We start from the raw sequence: 23,164 nt of genomic DNA, 5'->3' as shown, positions 1-23,164 counted from the left end.
CATAATATACAACACTTCCAAGGAGCTAATGTATTTATCATCTGCATAAAAAAAAGTTCGCAAAAATGCAAAGGGGGTGGTTACGTTTAGTAGTTTAGAAGGGTAGGTTGAAAGTATAAATATGGTCAAAACGTGCCCTATTATGAGTTAAACATATTCCCCAAATTTCATTTTCCTAGCGTTTATGGTGTTTGAGAAAAAAAAATTAAACCAAAATTTTCCGCCATTTTTGATGGGGGTGTAGCTCCTTAGGGGAGCCGAAGTCGCCCATGGTTCATATATCAAAGTACCCTTAAAATTCACTAAAGAATCACCCCTTGAAGTTTGTTGCAGTCATTCAGATACAGCTTGTATACTGTTACTTTAAACGCAACACTAAAAATAAAGATCATCTTGAGGTTCAGGCTCGAAATCTTGTGGAACAAATTCGAACGCTCCAATGGAGGCTTCTTCTGTAGCCAAAGAAAAGTCACAACATGAAGTTAATTATCTCCTTGAAATTAGGGATATCAGAAGAAATATAAAAATAAATTAAAGAATTTAATGCTTCGATCACTATGAAAAGCAACTAGTAGATTCAAACGACCAAGTGGGACGCCGATTACACAAAACCACAAAAGCATTTCCGGGAATTTTTTGAGATGATACTGATAATGATGATTATACAGGACTGTCTCGTTGTTACCTGCCATATCTAAATTTTTGAAAAATTACTGTTAAAATTTCTTAAACTCATCAACAGACTAGATTTCCAGTTTGGATTTCAAAATCGCCATTGGTAAGTAACAAGTGGTCATAAATCAAGTGCATAGAATAACAACCACTATTGAGTATGCGTTTGATGAGAAAAACTGTTGTCTTGAAGTTTTTGTAGATACGTTACAGGTGTTGAACAGGGAGTTTAAAATGTCACATGAATGTTGAGCATGCCCCAACATTGAATCTCTTTTTCATTTTTTTCAGTCTTTCTAGCATCTTCTTCTTAGTTTCTTTATTCTTCATTGTTCTATAAATAGGTTCCTCTTGAAATCTTTCATACAATTCTTCGTACTCCAAATAGTGTAGATGCTCTTGAAGTTTTCGATGAAGAAATTTTAATATTGAGTCGATGTACGTACGTTTTTTGTAGTGTTCACGAAGTTTCTTCTTTATTAACCTCTAGTGCCCGACCGAAATTTCGGTTTCGGCCAGGCTCGGCCTAAAATAGGGATTTCAGCGAAGTTTCCGTTTCGGCTGTATTTTGGCCGAAACATGGCCGAAATCGAAACTACGCCCATAAAGAAGCCATAGAGATCCACCGACATAGAAATGACGTCAACAGAGAGGATGGCGGGAGCTTAGCGGAACATGGAAGATGGTGGTGAAGACTTCCTCTCGCCTCACACAGGACGCGACGCAATTAGTTAATAATTAGCTTTAATTGATTATTAATTAGTTTTCCTACTTATATATTGTTCCCGATTTTCGATTTCGTCACTTCGAACCAGTTTCTGAAGAAGGTTGCAACATGGCATGCGAAACGTCAAACCTTTTCTTAAAAGACGCACAGCAAAACCCGAAAGTTTCTAGTTTTAGTTCAATTAACTCCGGCCGTGAAAGCCTTCGTACTTCTATTATTAAACACACTGAGTTGTGATAACAGAGTCTCTGATCTGGGTCCCGAGTCACTCTGGGGTTGCTGGCAATGAAGCGGCAGATGAGCCAGCACGAGAGGGCAGCGCTAAAGCGTTTGTGGGGCCGGAACCAGCAGTTGGTGTATCATTTGCGATGGCCAAATATAGGATTGGAGTGTGGGTTGAAGAGAGACTTCGCCTACTGTGGACCAGTTCTCCTGAAATAAGCCATACCAAGGTGTTTGTTAACATCGTCACTGTCAAACCCGGGAATATTTTAGAACTTGCCCGTAGCAGCATAAAAGTTCTAATGGGTGTCTTTACTGGGCACTGCTGATTAAAAGCACACCTCAACTTGTTGGGTTTAGCCGACGATGTTGAATGTACACTTATTTCATGTTATTTTCCTTTCCTTCATTTTTATAAATATTAACTGAAGTCTGAATTACTGCTGACCACTTTTAAGGTGACACACTATGGAAAAGTGCTTATCCACAAGTCCAATGCTGAAAGAGTGTCACATACCAATTTAACTAAATTTTGATTCAGCACATATTCAAATACAGTGATACAATACACCCCAGAAAATGATAATATCTCAACTCCTGAAATTTAATTCAATGAATTTTTTAAACGAAGGATATTAGAAGTCTATATTATTTTAATACAAAGTCGAAACAGTACGACTTGTGCTACGAAGTGAAGGCTACAGCAGTAGATTTAGTCGCACGTCTTTCAAGACGGCTAAACCCGAATTATTGTACTTCTAGGTCTTGTGTTAGTTCTAGTGATAGTGCAAAACTAGAACTAACACTAGATCTAGAACTAGAAACATTCGGATTTAGCCGCACATCTCTCAGTGTTAGTTCAATAAGAATATACAACATAGTGATATCTTATGCTAACTAGCGCTACTTACAACTAACATTAGAACTAGAAACTGTTCTGTGTCTTGTGTTAGTTCTAGTGATAGTGCAAAACTAGAATTAACACTAGTTCTACAACTAGAAAGTAACATGAACATGAACTAACAGTATACCTAGAACTATATACTTTGTATATAGTTCGATATCTTATGCTAACTAGCGCTACTTACAACTAACATTAGAACTAGAAACTGTTCTGTGTCTTGTGTTAGTTCTAGTGATAGTGCAAAACTAGAATTAACACTAGTTCTACAACTAGAAAGTAACATGAACATGAACTAACAGTATACCTAGAACTATATACTTTGTATATAGTTCGATATCTTATGCTAACTACGCTACTTACCACTGTCTCTAGAACTAACATTACACCTAAAAGCAGAAATATTCAGGTTTAGCTGTTTTAACAGACGCACGGCTAAACGGAATGTTGTTAGTTCTAGGTCTAGTGCTGTCTAGTTTTATTTGTTATTCAGCACTAGATAATTGTATATTTTTATTAAGCTATAACAGACACTAATAGACTTTTTTTTATGACTGTATGTAGACTTTTTTGAGTTAAAGATATGATTATGTTTTGTGTTCCCCTTGATTAATAATAACTTATATAGTTTTTATGTAAAATATGGAAATAATATGGACTTCTTACATGTTTTGTTAAAAAATTTCATTGAATTGCATTTCGGGAGCTGGGATATTTATCATTTTCCGGGCTGTATGTATACTTTATTGTATCACTGTATATAAATCGGTCATACTGTTTTTTTTTAAGACAAAAATTATTTAACTGAATAACTTACAACTAAGAACATAACCTTAAATAATTTCACATAACCTAGTACTTCATTTTTAAAACTTCATCAATAAACAAATTTCTGTCAATAATTTTTTTCGAACAATTACGTCGTTTAGAAAATAATGTACGCTTTAAAATTACCAGTGTTTAATTAGAAATGTTAAAATCACTCTTGGGCCGGTCCTGCTCTCTCAAATAGAATCCTAACCTAACAAAACATCAGGTGACTACAGTCCTCAAAAAGCAAAAGGAAAACCGAAATAAAGTAAGTAAAAGATGTTCGAACATTCAGTTAAAGTTCCCCGATTATATAAAACGGCCGCTAAAATTGCGAAAGAAGTCGTTGAAAATAACGGAAGCTTAAAAACATTGATTTATGATCAAAAACATGCGGTAAGTTTGAATAAAATTGAGGTTATGTTGTGTATTTTGATTTAATTCTTTTGCAGAATATCAAAGCTCTTTATGCGTTAACTTTAAATTGTATTAAATATGCTAAACAACTTGATGTGGCGTTAAATAAAACAGAAATGTTAACAAAAGAACCCCGTTTAGATGCCTGGCTGGCAAAGGTGTTGATTACGGAATTGTTGTGGGGAAAAGGAAGGCTTCCCCCTGGGAGTAAACCTGTTGAAACCATACTTTCTTATCAATCAATGCTTAGTGATCTCACCTTTGCTTTAAAAGAGATTGATAGAAATCCAGTAACAGGTAATTTTTTTTTAATTTCAGAATTTTATTTTAAAAGTAAATGGAGGGTATGGAGCAGGAACAAGTTTTCGATGATCAACCACTTATTCCACAGCATACTAAACAGGCGGCTAAAGCTTTAGGATTACTTCTTTTTTATAGTCTTTTAATGTTCACTCTTCCCTTTGTTTCATTTTATGGAACTAAACATATTTTAGCAGAAAAATTTCAAATTGAGGGTTTTGAAAACGTCGCTTGGTCTGTTATTTCTTCTGTAGTTACTGTTTATGTCATTATTTTTCTTTATGCATATCAAGCGTATCATGACACTGAATATGATGAATTTGGTAATGAAATTGTAGAGGATCAAAATCAAACACATTCAAAAAACGATTGAAAATATATTTGTTTTCATTTTATTTTGTTAGTTTTTATATAGATTGTTTTTCATTCAGACTGATTCAAATTTGTTATTGAAATTTATTCAGACTGTAAAATGCATTTAAAAGTGTGTTATTTAAGTTATTAAAAAAAGGTGAAAATGTAAATATACATTTTGTAAAAAAAAATAATAAAATCAGTATTATTTTTAAGAAATTAGTTTTATTTTTCCTCATTTATCATTTATGTATATTTACATTTTTCTTTTTGTAGAACTGTTATTTCGAATATCTTTCTTAGTTTTTAGTTTTGACAATTATTTTTAGTTTCTAAACCAAGATATGTAAGAGTAAACACTTTGTTAATGTCTGTAAACGAAGCTGTAGACAGATTTCGTGATGATGGATGGATTCTTGTAAATTTTATGGACACAAAAAATTATGATGGGTTCCTTGACAAGGTGGCTAATTTACAACCAGATCAATTCATGGTTGATATACACATTAAAGAGTTGCTAATTTTTCCACCAAATACAGAATTCCATAACCATAAGGCGTACAAAGATGGATTAATATTCTTACAGGATAAAGTAAGTTTGACTTTTATTATATTGCTTATTTGGGTTGGTTTATCATTATCTATTTAAATTCGTTAACGTAATTTATAAAAAAAAAACGTAATAAAAAATATACAGGTGTCCCACGTAAGCGACAAAGTACAGTCAGAAAAAAAAGAGATGCTCTACGACTTTCGTTCGTATAGGCCGTCCAAATTACATTTTCGGGGTTCATTTTACATGCTGTATATCAAGGTCCGTTGAGTAAACATACTGTAAACATACTGTATAACCAATACTCAACGGACCTTGCTGTATATGGGATTTTGTGTAATTTGGACGGCCTATACAAAAAAACGTCGACGCATCTCTTTTTTTTCTGACTGTACATGAATAGCATTAAGGAGCCAAGATACGCAGTTCTTCCTTAGACAAAAGTTGTGGAAAATTTCTCATACAGGTGTTCCATAACGACGTACTGAAATAAACATATGTATGTTATTTTAAATGGAATGATATAGTTTTTATTGCGTATTCTGATTCTACACAAAAAACTAAGTTGACTTTGATAAGACATGTTGATACCTAGTGCTTTCAGTTTTTGAGTTATTTTAATTGTAAGCTTTTTTTAGCAATTAACACTGTGCCCTTCAAATCTGAATTTCTTGGCGACTGATCGAGCTAGAAAGTTAAAATTTGTAACAGTTGCTGCTTGAATATCCTTAAATGGCAAAAAAGTCGAAAATTTTAAATGGAATACCCCATATTTGATTAGCTTATCAGATAGAGAATTTAATTCTCTACAAATCTTTAGTACATGTCCCTATACCTATCTGTTGTAGTTTTTGAGATATTGTGGAATATCATGCAAAGTATGTCAGATCTTGTTCATTTTTTCATTAGAAGGCCATGAAATAAGACGATAAATAATTTTCAACCAAACTTTATTTATAACTGTTCAAATATCTTCTATCTGTGCTTTATGCATAGATGAAGCCGATTTACGAATTCGGCTTGCACATTATCTAGTGTTTCAGTAGAGATATTTCTAAAGCTTTCCTTTATTCTATTCTTCATATCTTCTTTTGTCGTTGGAATATTAGCGTACCACTTGGGATTTGACATATCCCCAAATGAACAAGTCGCGGGGAGTTAGATCAGGTAATCTTGCTGGCCACGGTATTGCACCTCCACGACCAATCGAATGTTTTCCATATCCAATATTTAAAATAGTATATTACAGTATAAGCGAGAAAACTATGATTTTTCATTAACGCGTATGTCGGATTTCCGGACATACAAAATCTTGCCTTTCATCTTTTTCAGGCGTGCTTGATAAAATCCTTGTACGTCCCTTGTGGCGACCTCTATATGATGGAGTTCTTGGTTTCGCATTGGGATATGCCATCGCGGATTCAGAAGTTGTGAATGTTACTTTTTTTAAAGCAGCTATTGATTTCAATGGTGGTGTGGTAAACGGTCAGTAACTGCAGACATCAGAAAATCAACAGCGGAAAATATATCGGGATTAAATGGGTGAACGCCAGTTTTTTGAAATCCGTATAAAATATTCTGTCTGGACATTGGAACACCGAAGGCAACTTTACTTAATCCAGCAATGTGGTACAAGGTTATAGTTATAGTCTTCCGGGGTTTGACATCATTCATGCAAAAGCTGCTGCATTATAGCGCGTTTTAAATGGTCTAAATATGGAAACATCTAGCGGTTATAGCCGGCTGTATGCCGTTCTCCTTAGCTAAAGAAATGATATCAATATTTACGTGACTTTCGTGGTTATCTAATAAAATCAAACAGGGATTATCTTTTGAAACTTTCGAATATTTTATGAAATGATTTAAAGTTGATACAAAATTCTCTTTCGTTATCCATCCTGATTTATGAGCTAATCCCAAGCTATTTTCCGGCCCATTCATAAGCATGGGTTCACTTACTTTTATTCTTGGAAATACGAAAGCAGGGGGTATTGTATTTCCGCTAGCATTAATGAAGCAATACATCGTTACTAGTATTCCTCTTTCTGCGCTAGTCACTTGTTCCACTTGTTTTTGTCCTTTCGTTGCTAACACCTTTGTAGACAGTTGTAACGCCAATCTCATCACTCATCACAGTTGTAAATATTTTCAAGAGGAAATTTAAACGTATCTAAAGATGTGTCCAGACATTGCGCGGTATTCGAGCGCGGCAGCAGCGATCGACGCGATCCCTCAGTGGGGAAGAATTCAAAGAAACTCTTTCCTAACATTTCAACAATGATATTTTGCGGAATTCAGGATCTCATACGTCGTGGCTTTCACAGCTGGTTTTAATTGAAGTATAACTGGAACTAACACTATCACTAAAACCAACAGTAGACGTAGAACTAGAAACTTTTTTCCTGTTTCCTATCTTTCGAGACTATCTCATCTGTTGTCATCCTCTGGAAACAATTTCCGGCTGTGGCAATCTATGGTGTGTCCCTTTTTGTAGCAATGCTCTGCGACTGCTAGATCTTATTTAGATGGACATCCCTTTCATGCTTTTTGATGCGGCACTCGATGTTACGTCCAGTTTAGCCAACATATACTTCCCATAACTGCATGATTGAGAAGTATGCATGTGAGAACGTGTTAAGGCGTGGGAATGAAAGGAGGCGTATTGGAGGAATGGTGAACTGTAGGAGAGGAGACAAAGGTTTAGGAGAGAATGGAGAAAGTATCAGAACAGGAGGGCAAGTGAACAGGATGTGGAGAATAACATTACATAGAGGCTAGGCAGGAATATAAACAGAAAATTATGAGGGCGACGAAAGCATATGTTGCGAGGTGGAATGGATGATGGAGTGAAGATTAGGGACAAAGAATTGGAGGGAATTATATCAAGCCTGGGAGAGGGAAAAGCGACCGACTGTGATGAAATCAAGGCAATCGTTGTGGAACATCTTTGGAGGTTTTTAAGCGTAAATGGAGAGGAGTCGTTTAGGTATGTCTGAAAGAGGCAGCGTACCCGGAATAGCGTGGCTACCGGAATCAAAGGGCCGGATCAGACCGCTTTGTCTGGCCTCCCCCATAGGAAAGATTTGGACAGGGTGGTAGCGGAAGGAATTTTATCATTCTTGGAGAAAGAGGGTGAATTGAATGAGGGATAGTATGGGTTCAAGAGAGGAAGGGCAATGGTACAAACATATAGGGACGTGGAAAACGCGTTTAATACGGTATGGAGTGCTGGTGTGATGAGGACTTTCCAGAGAGTGGGTTGTCCCAGCTACTTGATGTGTGTGGTGGCCGATTTTTTGAGGGATAAGTAAATGAAGTGCGAGGGTGCAGAACACCGGACAAACAGAGGATGTCCGCAGCGATCCAACTGGTTTAAGAGGGCCTGAATAGGACGACGGGGTTAACTTGGTAAAGGCGTAAGCCGATGATTAGGTCATACTCATCTCTGATATGTAGAGATAAAAAATTTAAAAAAATTAAAAGGATTTTTTTACTGAATATCAACACGGATATCGTAAGGAAAGATCCGTAGACACAGCAGTACACGAAACTGTCAACAAAATATTACAGCGATAGACGAAAAGAAATTTGTAGAATTGGTAGTAGTCGATCTGTCGAAGGCATTTGACAGCGTTAATCACACATTGCTCTTGGATAAGTTGTTTTATTACGGGATACGGGGCATAGCCTTTGATATTCTAAATTCCTACTTGGCAGCTAGGAAACAAATCGTAGTGATTAATGGTAGGAAATCGAATTTGACCGATATTCAGTTAGGGGTGCCACAAGGTTCAGTACTTTTGCCTTTATTATTTATCATCTATGTAAATGATATGCCGTATGCTTTGCATCATGGGAACGTTAGCCTCTACGTGGATAACATCACCATCGTTTCAACTGGATAATCGCCAGAAGATCTTCGAAATAACACTTGCGAATCGATGCACAATGCTAAACAATGGCTGCAAGACAAACATTAAACGAGGAGAAGACGCAAAAAATCATGTTTAATAGAGGACATGAGAAGGCAGAATGTAAATCAATAAAAAATTTTGGGTTATATATAGATGAGGAATTCAAGTGGTCTACTCACGTAAAGAACACTGCAAAAAAGTTAAACGGGCAATTTACTGCATAAGGAGAATCAGAACTATTAGTACCTTGCTGCTGAACGAATTTTCCTACTGCAGAAGCGAGCAGAGCGTGCACTTTTCAATCTAAAAAGCATAGACAGTTGCGAAGAATATTTTACTAAATATAAGATACTTACCATACCCTCTGTATTAATCTTCAGTTGTATAACAGCCACCAGACAGAAGCTGTCCAAATTAACAAAAATTTTGATCAACACTAGTATCCAACCAGACAAAAAGACGATCTACGTATTCCACGTCACCGCTTAGCGAAGACACAAAAGAACGCTGACTACTGAGGCATGAAATTTTACAATCACCTGCCGCAGTTAGCTAGACAGTTGCCGCTGAAGAAAATGAAAATATACCTCAGAACATATCTTAGACAAAATGCCTTTTATACCATAAATGATTTTTTTTAAAACCTGTTGCATAGCATTAAATTTTTTTTTGTTTCTTCTTTGACGTATTGTAAACTTTATGTTACACTCAATAAATTATTATTATTATTATTATAGCCATTATATTCCCAAACTGTGACATTTTATCATTGATGAGCTTGATTAAATTCCTCAATTAAAAAGATTAAGGAGCTGCTGCAGCCGGTAACTACTCCTATAATGCTAGATTTCCATGATTTCGTTAAAGTTTTTTAAAAGATTTTTTTTATATCATTTATGTTGAATCATTAGCAACTGTTATCTTGAATAGATATTGATAAACCAGCCATGGTAAACCTTCTATATAAATGAGTTCAACTGCGATTGGTGCTTGTGGTCAGAAAACAATAACACTATTGCTTCAAATTTTGGCTTAAATTTCATTACGCTTGTTTTGAAATAAACACGTCGTGTTTGACTTCTATAGTTTCTATATACCATAACTTATGATTTCATTCTTTTTTAAGGCAAGTTGTTTAGCTGTACACCTTCTGGATCCAAAACCGGAAAATACAGTTTTAGACTTATGCGCAGCACCCGGAATGAAAACTTCTTACGTTGCCTGTAAAATGGAAAATAAAGGAACAATTTACGCTGTTGATGTGAATTCGAAACGTTTAGATATTATCGAGGAATTGATGAACAAATCCGGCATAAATTGTGTTGAATTGATGCACAAAGATCTTATGACTGTGAATGAATCCTGTTGTCCGAATGTCGAATATATTCTTGTAGATCCAACTTGTTCGGGAACTGGAATGACCGATCGATTTGACGCACCGAAAATAGATGAAGTCGACAAAAGTCGAATAGAACAATTATTTGGTTTCCAAGTGTTAGCGTTAAAACGTGCTCTTAGGCATTTTCCCCACGCAAAACGCGTCGTTTATTCAACGTGTTCCTTGATTAGCGACGAAAACGAACGAGTCGTTCGCGAAGTTATAATTAATTGTAGCGTTTTTAAATTGGTCGACCTTCGAACATTGATGCCAAATTGGAAAAATTTTGGAAGCGATGATTATGGAGAAATCGGGAAAAGATGTTTGTACGCTAGACCAGAAGATGATCGAACGAATGGATTTTTCGTTGCCGTCTTTGAAAGGTTGAAACCCGGTGAGATTAACGAATTCTTAGAACGTAATCAAATAAAAGATGAAGAAGTTAAGGAAAAAACTAACACACTTAAGAAGGATAGTTTACAAAAAGAGAAGAAAACTAAAAAGTCTTCTTCGAATATCGATTCCGTTTCAAACAAAAGTGAAGTAAAACGAGCTGAGAAAAAAGCCAAGAAGAAAAAGACGGGAACAAGTACAGAAAATGAAATAGAATCGGTTCAAGAGAATTCATTGACTAACGGAGTAACTAATAACGAAGAAGAAAAAGATTTGTCTTCTACAACTAAGAAGAAAAAATCAAAAAAACGACACAGCGAAGATGAAAATTCAAAACTTGACGAAGAGAAGAAGAAGAAGAAAAAATCGAGTAAGACTGTAAAATCTAAAAAAGATTCTAAAGAACGTGTCGAAACTGTTAAAAATGAAGAGGATTCCAAAGAAAATGATAACAAAGGTGGTGATGAAGACAATCTGGGCCATGAATTAAGAGAAGCCGTCAATAATTTATTCGATGGCCCACAAGCTTATAAATTTATCGAAAATAAAATGAAAAAGAAAAAAAAGCTTTTATCAGAAAACAAAATTTCGGTTCCAATTAAAGAAAATATTGAAGAAGAAACTAAAGAAGAAGTGAATGAATCCGTTAAGAAAGAAAAGAAAGCAAAGAAAACCTCCCAAAACCAAGAAATTTCCGACGATACTAAAAATATTAAGAAGAAGAAACCAAAAAATGATGAAATCAAAAATAAAAACATTGAAAGTGTTGACGATGATGTTAAAGAAACATTACGACGAAAAAAGAATTTAGCGAAAAAATCAATTGATACGTTTTTAATGAGTCACATCGCTTTAGGAACTGATTCTGAAGAAGCGAATTCATTGAAAAAAGATGAAGATGGATCGCAAAAGAAGCACAAACGAAAGAAAATTGAAAACTTGCAAGATGAAACTCAAAATAACGTCAGTGAAGATTCAAAAATTGAAGATACAAGTGTAAGTAATATTGAAAGCGATCCACTTAAAGAAATGAAAAAGAAAAAGCGACGATCATCAGCAATGGAAGAATCTAACAATGAGCCTGTTAATGAAAGTAGTAAAAAGAAAGTGAACGATACTAGTTTTAGTGATAATTTGTTACCAGTTTCGAAAAAAGACGGTTCATCAAAGAAAAAGAAAAGTAAAACTTCAAAGGAAGAAGTTGGTTTGGTGAATGATGACAAATCTGAGCATGAAGTAAAAAAAGGAAAGGAGGATATGGAAGTAAACGAAAAAGTTAAACGAAGAAAACTTACTGAAATATTTGAATTGACTGAATTGATACTTTCTAATGAAAAAGGGATGAAAAACCCTAAGAAAAAAATTAAGGAATAAAACAAAAGGATTTTAATATTTTTGATAAATAGATTTTGAAGGAAGAGAGAAAATATGATGTAGGAGAGGATTTGAAGAAATAAAATAAATAAAAATGAGAAGGAAAGTATTGGCCCATAATTTGTTTCAATAAATTAATAAAAACTATTTTTGTTTCATTAAAAATCATAACCTAAATTTTGATTTTTTCATTTGTATTGGCAGAAGGTTTAGGTGTAATATACGCGCAATACAATAAAGGCAAGAATTTATATCTAATGCGTATTAAAACATCTAATAAGTTATACAGGTGTCCGGAAATTGCTTCTATATATTTAAAGAGGTGATTCTACAGCAAGTCCGATCCGAAAATGCTTCCTAACCTCTTGAAAATAACACTCAAAAAGTCCAAGGGGGCGCTTTTAAGGGGGCAAGTTACCATATTTTTTCTGCCATTGATTGATGCAATAATCAATTCTGCTGAAAAAATACATAAAAAAAGTACTGCTTAAAAAATTGTCTAAAACAAGTCGTTTCCAAGAAAAATTGCATTAAACGATTTGCAGAGTAAGTAAAAGTATCCTAGTAGGCTTCTTTTGCATTACAATTTTGAATTCAAATTGTTATTAAAACTCTCAAAATAGTTGAATATTCATTGGAAAAGTATACCATTGTCCATTTTATGTATGGTAAGGCCAATGGAAATGCTCGAGAAGCTTGGAGGTTGTATGCAGAAGCGTATCCGAACATAGAATTTCCTTGTGAACAACCTTTCTCGTTAGTTCATAGAAAACTGAGACAGAATCACGGATATTGAAAAAAGGATATTGGATGCAGTAGACGAAAATCCTTTGGCTAGCACCAGAAGCTTGTCTGCCCAAGAAAACGTGTCTAAAAGTGCTGTTTGGGAAACACTTCGGGAATAGCTACTGCATCCATATCACTTCCAAAAGGTGCTCACTTTAAAACCTATGGATATGGAACCACGAGTACATTTTTGTAAGTAATGGGGAGCAATGGGGGCAAGATCGAAACTTTTCGGGTAGTATTTTATTTACGGATGAAGGTAGGTTTACTCGGGATGGCGTCCTAAATTTCCACAACAGACACGTTTGGGCGGATGAAAATCCACTAACTGTAGCATATGAATGTAAATTCCGTTTTAGACATCTACTTAGCATACACTAGTACAAGCAATGTTTGAGTTGTCTTTGAGTTTTAATGCAAATCCATTTGAAAGTTTATGTTAAAATTGCTATGAAACAGCGAAATCTCATTGTGATTGTGTTTTGGTTAGTAGTCCTCTTATCTTTATGTTCGGAAACGACTTCATTATCTCGTTACAATCCTCGCTGAAAATCTCGTCAGGTTCAGAATCATAGAGATTAGCCTGATACTCAAAGTATTGCTTTCAGTAAGAGGTCTTTTTTTATTCATAATTAAATTATAACATTTTATAATTTAATTATAAACTAACGATTGAAGCGTGTTTTTGCATGAATTATTTCGCAGTTGGCTTGCTACGAGATAATTCTTTTTATTCTTCTTTCACTTAGACCTGTCGGTCTGTTAATTTTGAAGTCGTTGTCAGAAGATCTGTGGGAGATGGACTGTCTGCTGTCCTGCTATCTTTTTGGCAGTATTCCTGGTGGATGATCCCTCTTACTGGTTGTCCCTCCATTTCTTCACATGGCTGTACCATTCGTTTCTTCACTGTCTGCCCTATCGTATATCGCGTTGTTCCTGGATGTTAGTGTTTCTTATTTTGACTCTTCTCGTTTTGCCTAGGATTGTTCTTAAAGTTTTCATTTCAGCAATCCTCAAACATGTTTTTTATCTTGTTGACATTTATCCGGGCCTTTATACCATAGGTAATAATGGGCCTTATGCAAGTTTTATAAATTATTATTTTGCTATCTGTATTAGTTTCAACAATTGTGTCTCTTAAGCATCCTGACATGATAGTTGCTTTATTTGCTTGATTTCTTACTTCTCTAGCGGGGTCGTGACTGCACTAGATGTCCATACCTAGATATCTGAAGGTATTGAGCTGTCAGGCCAGACTGATCCAACGATGTCACCTGTAGTACAATCTCATCCATTAGAAAGTTGAACAGAAATGGGCTTAAGCTACTCACTCTTCTGATTCGTCTTGGTGTTTCAATATTTGAGGTTGTGTGTTCACCCTTTAATTAATTTTATGATTTGAGGTGGTATTACTTACTCCATTAGAATGCGTAATATGTCTAATAGGCGCACCTTGTCAAATGCCATTGTCATGTCTAGGAAGCAAAGGTAGGCAGGTTTATTAAATTCTATTGATTTCTGTTGTTGATCTGTGTTTCGGAATCCTAATCTTCTTCTCTGGTCTTAATATTCACTTCTAACTTCTCTTTTACGATACTAGTTTTCCAGTAAGCTGATTTTCCAGTAAGACGTGTTATCTGCTTTGACTACTTTTCTGTTTTTCAGTTTCTTTATTTTTTTTTTTCTGCAAGTTCCTCTACTGGTATTGATATTTCTTCATCTGTTTCACAATCTATTCCAATTATTTCTCTTATTTCTTTGCAAATCCTTGGTTTAATGTGGCTTGTTGCGTTTATATTAATTTTTATGTTAATTTCTCTATAAACTCTTGCAGCTTCTTGTATCCCTATCAGTTTTTATTTGCTTCGAGCACTTCGCAAGATCTTGTTCGTCTGTTATGTGGGTGTCTTGTAGTTTATTTGCCAGTCTGTTTTCTTCACGTATATGGGCTTCTTTTTAGTCTTGATTGATCGTTCCATATAAAACCAGGTTGTGGTCAGTCTCTATGTTGCCTAATGTTAGGGTTATCTCATCTAATATCATGGATCGTTGTCCTCTGGTGTTGCAGAAAGTATAATTTGTATCTGCAGTAGCTGCTTCTTTGTATTTTTTCATTTATTGTAGTAGAATTTCAATTTTTTTTCTGTTACTGCATACAATTAGTGCCATTAGTGTATAAAGAAAAGCCAACATGTCATATAATCTATACAAAGAAATTATTAAGAAAATCGTTGAGTGAATGCCATTAGATTACATACTTCTTTATTATAACTGACACGAAAGGCGATTGAATTTAAATATTGAGTGCAACAGTAAAATATATCAATTAACATAACATGGAGTGCTGGAGTAAATATTCTATCATGAATCGTTTGGAAAACATGTTCACCAAACGACAAAACCATAAGTTCCGCTACTTCAACTTGCGCATAATAAAAAATGGTAACAACAAGAGGAAATTTATGACTCTAATTAATGCCCGGTCCTTTATCATGTTAAATAATTGAATTGAAATCAACCACGACAATAAGATCCTTTTAACCGGAAAATTTATTCCATCAACAAAGAAAAACCATATCGATTCTTTTTCAAGATATATGAGTCACCTTGCTTCGATTTAAAATTGCAGTTTCGCCCTTCTACTTTTTTACTTTATATAGAACATAAAATTATATGGATATTACCGTGTCAATGTTTATAAAAGCAAGCAAGGAAAAATTCGCCAGAAAGTCCGCATTTTCCGGTTGCTATTTTAAAATTCAATTTCAATGTCAACAGTCTTTCTAGGTACGACCAATTTCCGTGTTTTCAGCATTCAAATTGTGTTATAGTCAGACTAGCAATTGCAATTAGCACGGTTTTAATAGATTTCTGTATATCGCGTTCGAACACGCACAGAAATTTTTCTTATATTGTTCAAAGTCAGGCAGATTTTTTTTGTAAATGCGGTTTTTTAAAAAGGTTAAAGTTTTTAAGTTAATGGTTTTAAATATAACTTCATATCGATTAGATATATCTTTTATAGAACAATTGAAACTGAAAGTATAGACGGCGTCCTAATTAATTTTCAAACTCACCTTGAATTAGGTTTGTTTAGTTTTCTCTATCTTTAGACACGCAAAGATTCGAAGGAATCTTTTTGTATTGATTTTTCGTTTAATTCAAGTTTTTTTAAAGCATATTTTATAAAACTCTAATAATATCACGTCAACGTAATAGCTAATTACTAATAATTAGTAAGTTTTTTTTATTGCTAATTGCCTATTTTTGTCAAATTACTTACTAAAGTATATGATGTACTGAGAAACGTGTTTCATCCAAATTAATGCAAATTATAAATCACGCCAACAACTCAGAATTCGTAGAATGTCCCACATTGAATAATTTAATATTCGTTTACAACAAAAAAAAAATATTTATCGATCACCCCAAAAAGAAAGTCAAATTCCGTCCTACTTTTTCTTACTTTTATAATTAATCTTACACGAACATTTACATTTACTTTATATCTGCGTAATAAAAAACGTGAAATAAAGATATGCTCCCCGAAAAATATGTTCGACACATTTACCACCGACGTAATAATAAAATGTCGATAAGATTTTCGAATGTTTAGAATATTATTTTACGATTTTCCGAGTTGTATGACGTGTTTATTACCGTTAACGCTTTTTTTACTACTACCTATTTACTACCATTAATAATATTTTCTATGCAAATTGCTAACGAGTATGAGCTGTAAAAATGACGCAGTCTCGCCGTTATCGTGACAGTTTTTTTTCTTATTTCTCCGAGTTATTTAGAATAATTACATTTAAATGCCACAAGTATTTTTAGAAACTATTTTTGAATTCAACAGTTACATTCATAATTCAAGAATAATGAGAAAATGGTATAGTTATTGTTGTAAATGTTAACCGAAAAATAAGTATGAGTTTGCTTGGTAATTCTTTGAACAATTCTGTAAAAAATATCCAAAATAATTACAGTGAATAATTAATAAATACAGGGTCATCCACGACGACCGTCCAGAAGAACTATATAGAGGATCAAATGAAGTGTGGATTTTAAAATTTTCGGACTAATGATGTTGGTGGACCGATTTTTACAAATGGCGTTTTTACTAGCTATATTCCATATACTTTTGTTCCATGCTGTATATCTTTGCCTTTAAAGAAATAAAAAACCAGTCGGTGTCGAAATCTCTTATAGTAGTGTTGGAACAGATATCCGGCCTATCCGGCAATTTTTTTAAATCCGGCCGGATACCGGGTAGTTACCAAATTTGGCCGGATATTAGAAACCTATTACTTAGTACTGCACCATTCACAGGAATTAGTATCTCTTTTAAGTGTTCAACCCGAATAGGATTTTTTTCATTGAATACAACCTTATTTATATCAGGTTTGTCATTAGCAACCTCATTGTAACAATCTCAAAACGGTATATAAAATCTCTTGTTGCAGTTCCGTCTAGTTTTCTTCTCTTCACTTGTAATTCATCATCACATTCATTACTAACAGAACTGCCACTGTTATCACTTTCGATTATTAACTAAAGTATCCTCTTTTTAATGCAAACTTTTCGATGTTGCAATATTCATCGATAACTTGCAAAATTCGCTGTAGAATTAATTTCTTGAAGGATCCTTGTGGAAATATCACCAATTATTTATTCAAGTATCCTCTTTTTAATGCAAAAAGGCGTTTTGAAAAATCACTTTCAGTTCTTCAGAAATACATTTTTGAAATGATCGACAATTTTTTCGAATTTTGCTCTTTTCCCCGATTAAATATTAAAAATTCTTATAATATCCAGTTCTTAGAATATGAGTATGAAAATTTTAAGTGTCTTCTTTCCAATGAACCAACCCGTTTTGAAAAATAGCTTTTAGTTTTTGAGAAAACAATACTTGAAGTTTTGATTAAATTTTCGATGTTGTAATTTTCATCGATAATTTTCAAAATTCGCTATAAAATTAATTTCTTGAAGGATCCCTTTGGAAATATCACCAATTATTAATTAAAGTATCCTCTATTTAATGCAACAAGCCGTTTTGAAAAATCATTTTGAGTTCTTGAGAAATAATTTTTTGAAATGAACAATCTTTTCAAATTTTGCAATTTTCGCCGATTAAGTTTTAAGAATTCGTATAAAATCCAGTTCTTGGAATATGAGTATGAAAATTTCTCAAAGTGTTAATAAAAGTGCCTTCTTTCCAATGAACCAACCCGTTTTGAAAAAGTTTTTGAGAAAATAATATTTGAAGTTTTGATAAAATTTTTGATGTTGCAATTTTCATCGATAATTTTCAAAATTCGCTATAAAATTAATTTCTTGAAGGATCCTTGTGAAAATATCACCAATTATTAATTAAAGTATCCTCTATTTAATGCAAAAAGCCGTTTTGAAAAATCACTGAGTTCTTGAGAAATAAATTTATGAAATGAACAATTTTTTCAAATTTTGCAATTTTCGCCGATTAAGTTTTAAGAATTCATATAAAATCCAGTTCTTGGAATATGAGTATGAAAATTTCTCAAAGTGTTAATAAAAGTGTCTTCTTTCCAATGAACCAACCCGTTTTGAAAAAGTTTTTGAGAAAATAATATTTGAAGTTTTGATAAAATTTTTGATTTTGCAATTTTCATCGATAATTTTCAAAATTCGCTATAAAATTAATTTCTTGAAGGATCCTTGTGGAAATATCACCAATTATTAATTAAAGTATCCTCTTTTTAATGCAAAAAGCCGTTTTGAAAAATCACTTTCAGTTCTTCAGAAATACATTTTTGAAATGATCGACAATTTTTTCCAAATTTGCTATTTTCCCTGATTAAGTTTTAAAAATTCGTATAAAATCCAGTCCTTAGAATATGAGTATGAAAATTTCTCGAAGTGTTAATGAAAGTGTTTTCTTTCCAATGAACCAACCCGTTTTGAAAAATTGCTTTTAGTTTTTGGGAAAATAATATTTGAAGTTTTGATAAAATTTTTGATGTTGCAATTTTCATTGATAATTTTCAAAATTCGCTATAAAATTAATTTCTTGAAGGATCCTTGTGGAAAAATCACCAATTATTAATTAAAGTATCTTCGTTTTAATGCTACAAGCCGTTTTGAAAAATCGCTTTTAGTTTTTGAGAAATAAATTTTTGAAATGATCGACAATTTTTTTCTAATTTTGCAATTTTCGCCGATTAAGTTTTAAAAATTCGTATAAAATCCATTTCTTGGAATATGAGTACGAAAATTTCCCAAAATGTTAATAAAAGTGTCCTCTTTCCAATGAATCAAAACGTTTTGAAAAATAACTTTTAGTTTTTGAGAAAACAATATTTGAAGTTTTGATAAAATTTTTGATGTTGCAATTTTAGTCGATAATTTTCAAAATTCGCCATAAAATTAATTTCTTGAAGGATCCTTGTGGAAATATCACCAATTATTAATTAAAGTATCCTCTCTTTAGAGTTGCTTCGTTAGTTAAATCAGCATCAAAAAAGTTCATTTTATATCTTGGATCCAAATAAGTTGACATACCTTATCAGCTTTCTTATTAATTTCATTTTTATTCGAATATCGCAATAATGTGGCGAAGTGGGGTATCACTTCAGAAATGTACCAGAAATTATAACCATAATGACCGGATAGATATATTATGCCGAATGACCGGATATCCGGCCGAAGGAGATGCCGAATATCCGGTATCCGGCTTTTCGCAAAATCACTATACGTTCCATCACTATCTTATAGTATAGTATTATATTATAAATATAATAGTATAAATTATATTTTCCATTAAAAAAATTTACGTTTACTTCATCTCGAAAGTAAGTCCTTTTATTTTTTTTTATTTGTAACTGAACTTGTAACTGTCTTCTTTTCCTATTTAAGAATCTTTATGTACCTTCTGCAAAATTAATTGCGTTTCTTGAATTGAAAATTTTATCGTATTCGTATTCCGCAGAACCTTTATCTGCTTTTCTGTTATGAATCTTATATTCACAATGTTCACTACAATTTGGATCAATGGAATTTTGGGAAAGTATAGATTCCTCTTCGGGTATAGAAAAATTGTCACAATAGTCTTCGTAACCCAACTTAGTGAAAGAAATGTTCACTGCTTTCAATGTTTTCCTTTAAACTTCGTATGATCACTGAAGTAAAGGTTCGCTTAAAAGTGAAATCGTTGTACGTAATACTCGATTTACATACATTGAGATCTGTTGGCTAATATTTTCTTTTGTGGGTAGGCTCCCGACAGTAGTGGGCAATGTAAGGATTTTGTCACTTATCACTTTTGTCAATTGAAATTTGTCACGCAGTTATTAACTTTGGCAAAGAAATAAAGTATAATAAAAAAAATATTAATTATTAATCATTAATTTAATTGTTAATATTATCATAAAAATACGAACAAGACATATCAAACAAATAATACGTAAGCTATTAGAATAATTGTTCATTAAAATTACTTACAAAGAGTTTCAAATCTCATTTCACAAGTTTCTCTTACGAATAACTTCTCTTAACCGAAATTCTCACTTCTAAACTCTATTCTTCTTTTCGGGTTTCTCGGGTCTCTTCTTGATTGAACTAGAATAGACAACGAACGGGCTCCTTGAAAACTACTTTGAACTGCACTGGAAAAACTACCCGACTCTCATTTTCTACTGAACTCTACTCTAGGAACTGTAACTGTCGGACTCTGAATTAATTAAAATATATCTGCTGGTCGTTTCCTCCGTAGAGATTTTAAGACCTTCGCTTCTTATCCTAAATAACTGTTTCCATTGGCCAAAAAAACTCTTAATTCGCATTTTATTCGGTCTTCAAAGTTTTCTCTTTTTAATTCATCAGTAGATTTGTAACTTATCATTTTCTTTACGCATGGTATCTGTCGTTTCATGCTTATCTGTACTGTCATCTTTATCGCACTGTGATCACTACCGATATCTATTTTCTGTTCAATTTCTACGTTTTGTACTATGAAAACATTAATTGCGTTCCTTGTTTGTCCATCCGGGCTAATCCACGTCCATTTCTTATCAATAGCTTTATTATAAAATGTATTCATTATGTAAAATTTATTTCCTTCTACAAATTCCACCAACTTTTATAAAAGTTTCTGCGAGATTCTTGTCCCTGTGTTCTTCTTAGTCGTTGATTTTTTTCGCACAATTCAACATATAAGTCTTTGTGCGTCATTTTCCAAAACTGGTAGCTTATATTCCATTCTTCTTATTTCGGCAATTTTTATATGGCATTCAGTCACACATCTTTGTTTTAAATTGTGCTTCTCTTGCCTTGTTTCGTATTATAAGATCAGCCGCTTGTTAAGTGTTGTATCGTACTTCTTCCGAATTCGTTTTATACCTCGAGAAGCAAAATAATTCATAACGCTGTCAAAAATAATGTTAAGCACATGCCCATTTACATCTTCAGATGCATTTGGAACTTGTAAAATAATTACTGTAATCGTTTCTGCATTCTTCATCAAACCAGATAGCTCTCGCCTTCTTCTTTTCCTTGCTTTTTCGTCATTGCTACTTCCACAATTATTGTTTTAATCGCTTTCCAGTTGTCCTCTACTCATTGATGAAGTTGCCCTTCTTATATTATTTAACTTCCGGAACCTTTAGTTTCTCAATGTACAATTTTTCTATTTTCTCTTTGTTTTCCATTGTTTCTAGATATTCTGTATCTGAAATTAATTTGAACTATATGGTGGTCAAATCCGCAGCACGCTCCTCTTCTTAATTTAGCGTCTAATATTATGACGTTAATTTAAGCGTATTATAATAACTATATTTTTACTAGTGGCAAAGTTAATTAGAAGCCAAATGCTAAAATAAAGCTAAAAGCTTTAAAAGTTAAGTTTGAATCATTTGGGGATATAATTGTAAGCTCTATTTAAACCGATTTTTGGTTTACTATTTGTCATATTTTAAAGCACTTTTCCTACAACGTTGTTGGAACCTTGTTAAAAATTCTTGCTGGAACCCTTAATACACATCAATGTCAATATCAGATTTTTGTAAACCTTGACCTGCACACGATTATACTACCAAAAAAGTGTTGTCGATAAATCTTCTACAAGCGTTTCGTGTTAAGAAAACTTTTTCTTTTACTTTTTCGAACTAAAAGACGGGATATTAACAAAAAATAACGGCTCCTCCACCATTTATTAAACTTGTTCAGATTTAATTTTCTTCAATATATGAAGGTTTTTTGAATATAATTAAAAAATATTAGAAAAGATTAACATTTTTTAAGTGATGATTATCAACGAGAATTTTTTGATTAAAAATGTTAAATGGAGAATAAATCGTTTGTAATGGAGTTTGAGTCACATCGCGTGAATGTATTGAAAATGACTGTATTATTACTCAGCGATATTTTAAGGTATGCTTTCTTATATTAATAAGAATCCTGAAAATAGAAATCAGTTAAAATCTCTAAGATTATTGAATCCCTCTAACGAGGTAAGGTCATCGACATCTAAACCACAACCATGATAATAAATACACGTTTATACGAAAAGGTGTTGTTGCGATTTAATATTCTGCATGAATATTAACTTGTAACGGCCGGTTTCGATCGATTTTTTGATATCATCTTCATCGTTTACCTCTTTTTATACTTATCTTAAAACTTTAATCAAAACGTTTTAAAAGAAATAATCTAATAAAAAAACTCCCTCACCAATTTGAGAATACAAAAAATATTTTGATCTTTATATAAAATAAATATTTAAAAAATATTAAATATCATTAAATAAATAAAAATTATTAATTAATTTATTAAGAATATGATTAAAAAAGGTTGAAAATGTTTAGTGGAAGGAGGCCAAACTTAACTCTTATGGGGTTCACGCTATTGAACGCCTCCATTGGTCAATGACACCGTTCCAAAGCCCCCCGGAGTCGACCAATCCTGAAAATGCTAGCAGCTTTGGCAGAACCACAGAGGAGTCAATACTCCGGCGACCGCGTGAGCAACAAGTTTAGTACAAGTTCCTTTTTAAGCTCAGACGATACCACTACGATTTCATCCACGAGGTTTTAAACATGTTATCGACAGCAAAAAATGTTTCAAACTAATCAAACAACTTAAACTTACAAAAGATAAAGTTTTGGAAAAAGTGATTTTTAAAAGAAAAAGTGAATTTTGTGGGTAAAAATTAATTAAGTGGGACTCAAAAAAGTTATAATGGTAAGTCGCTTTTAATTAATTTTAAAATATCGATTCATAAAAATTGATTTAGAAAAATGAGTTTTAGATATCAATTTTATACTTTTTTAAAGGTTGCGTGCTTTAAGTTTTAAAACACGCAGTTTATTTCGTTCGAAATAAAAGTTTC

General features: G+C 33.1%; 2 protein-coding genes across 2 annotated transcripts in view; both read left to right on the top strand.

Annotated features, from left to right (window-relative positions):
* Positions 1 to 3,324: 3,324 nt before the first annotated feature.
* Positions 3,325 to 12,162, top strand: LOC111415987 (Nop2/Sun-like domain containing protein 5). The gene is made up of 4 exons (XM_023047899.2): positions 3,325 to 3,728; positions 3,785 to 4,046; positions 4,733 to 4,995; positions 9,997 to 12,162. The coding sequence occupies exons 1-4, from the start codon at positions 3,612 to 3,614 to the stop codon at positions 12,013 to 12,015; spliced, it is 2,661 nt and encodes an 886-aa protein (XP_022903667.2). The 5' UTR covers positions 3,325 to 3,611; the 3' UTR covers positions 12,016 to 12,162.
* Positions 12,163 to 22,650: 10,488 nt separating this feature from the next.
* Positions 22,651 to 23,164, top strand: part of DCX-EMA (Doublecortin-domain-containing echinoderm-microtubule-associated protein) — a 66,061-nt gene continuing 65,547 nt past the window's right edge. Inside the window, exon 1 of the mRNA XM_023047890.2 lies at positions 22,651 to 23,016. Coding sequence (XP_022903658.2) covers positions 23,014 to 23,016 — 3 coding nt within the window. The 5' untranslated portion in view covers positions 22,651 to 23,013. The remainder of the gene's footprint in view (positions 23,017 to 23,164) is intronic.

This window comes from Onthophagus taurus, chromosome 2 (assembly GCF_036711975.1).
Source record: "Onthophagus taurus isolate NC chromosome 2, IU_Otau_3.0, whole genome shotgun sequence".
Taxonomy (NCBI): Eukaryota; Metazoa; Arthropoda; class Insecta; order Coleoptera; family Scarabaeidae; genus Onthophagus; species Onthophagus taurus.
The sequence above is the reverse complement of the archived record's forward strand: the minus strand, read 5'-3'. Positions and strand labels throughout refer to the sequence as shown.

What these genes read in the sequence shown, in the direction of transcription:
- LOC111415987 (XM_023047899.2), top strand. Translation starts at nt 3,612, where the DNA reads ATGTTCGAACATTCAGTTAAAGTTCCCCGATTATATAAAACGGCCGCT. An exon ending in TTTATGATCAAAAACATGCG is followed by an intron (nt 3,729 to 3,784) that starts GTAAGTTTGAAT and finishes ATTCTTTTGCAG; the next exon opens with AATATCAAAGCTCTTTATGC. An exon ending in TGATAGAAATCCAGTAACAG is followed by an intron (nt 4,047 to 4,732) that starts GTAATTTTTTTT and finishes AATTATTTTTAG; the next exon opens with TTTCTAAACCAAGATATGTA.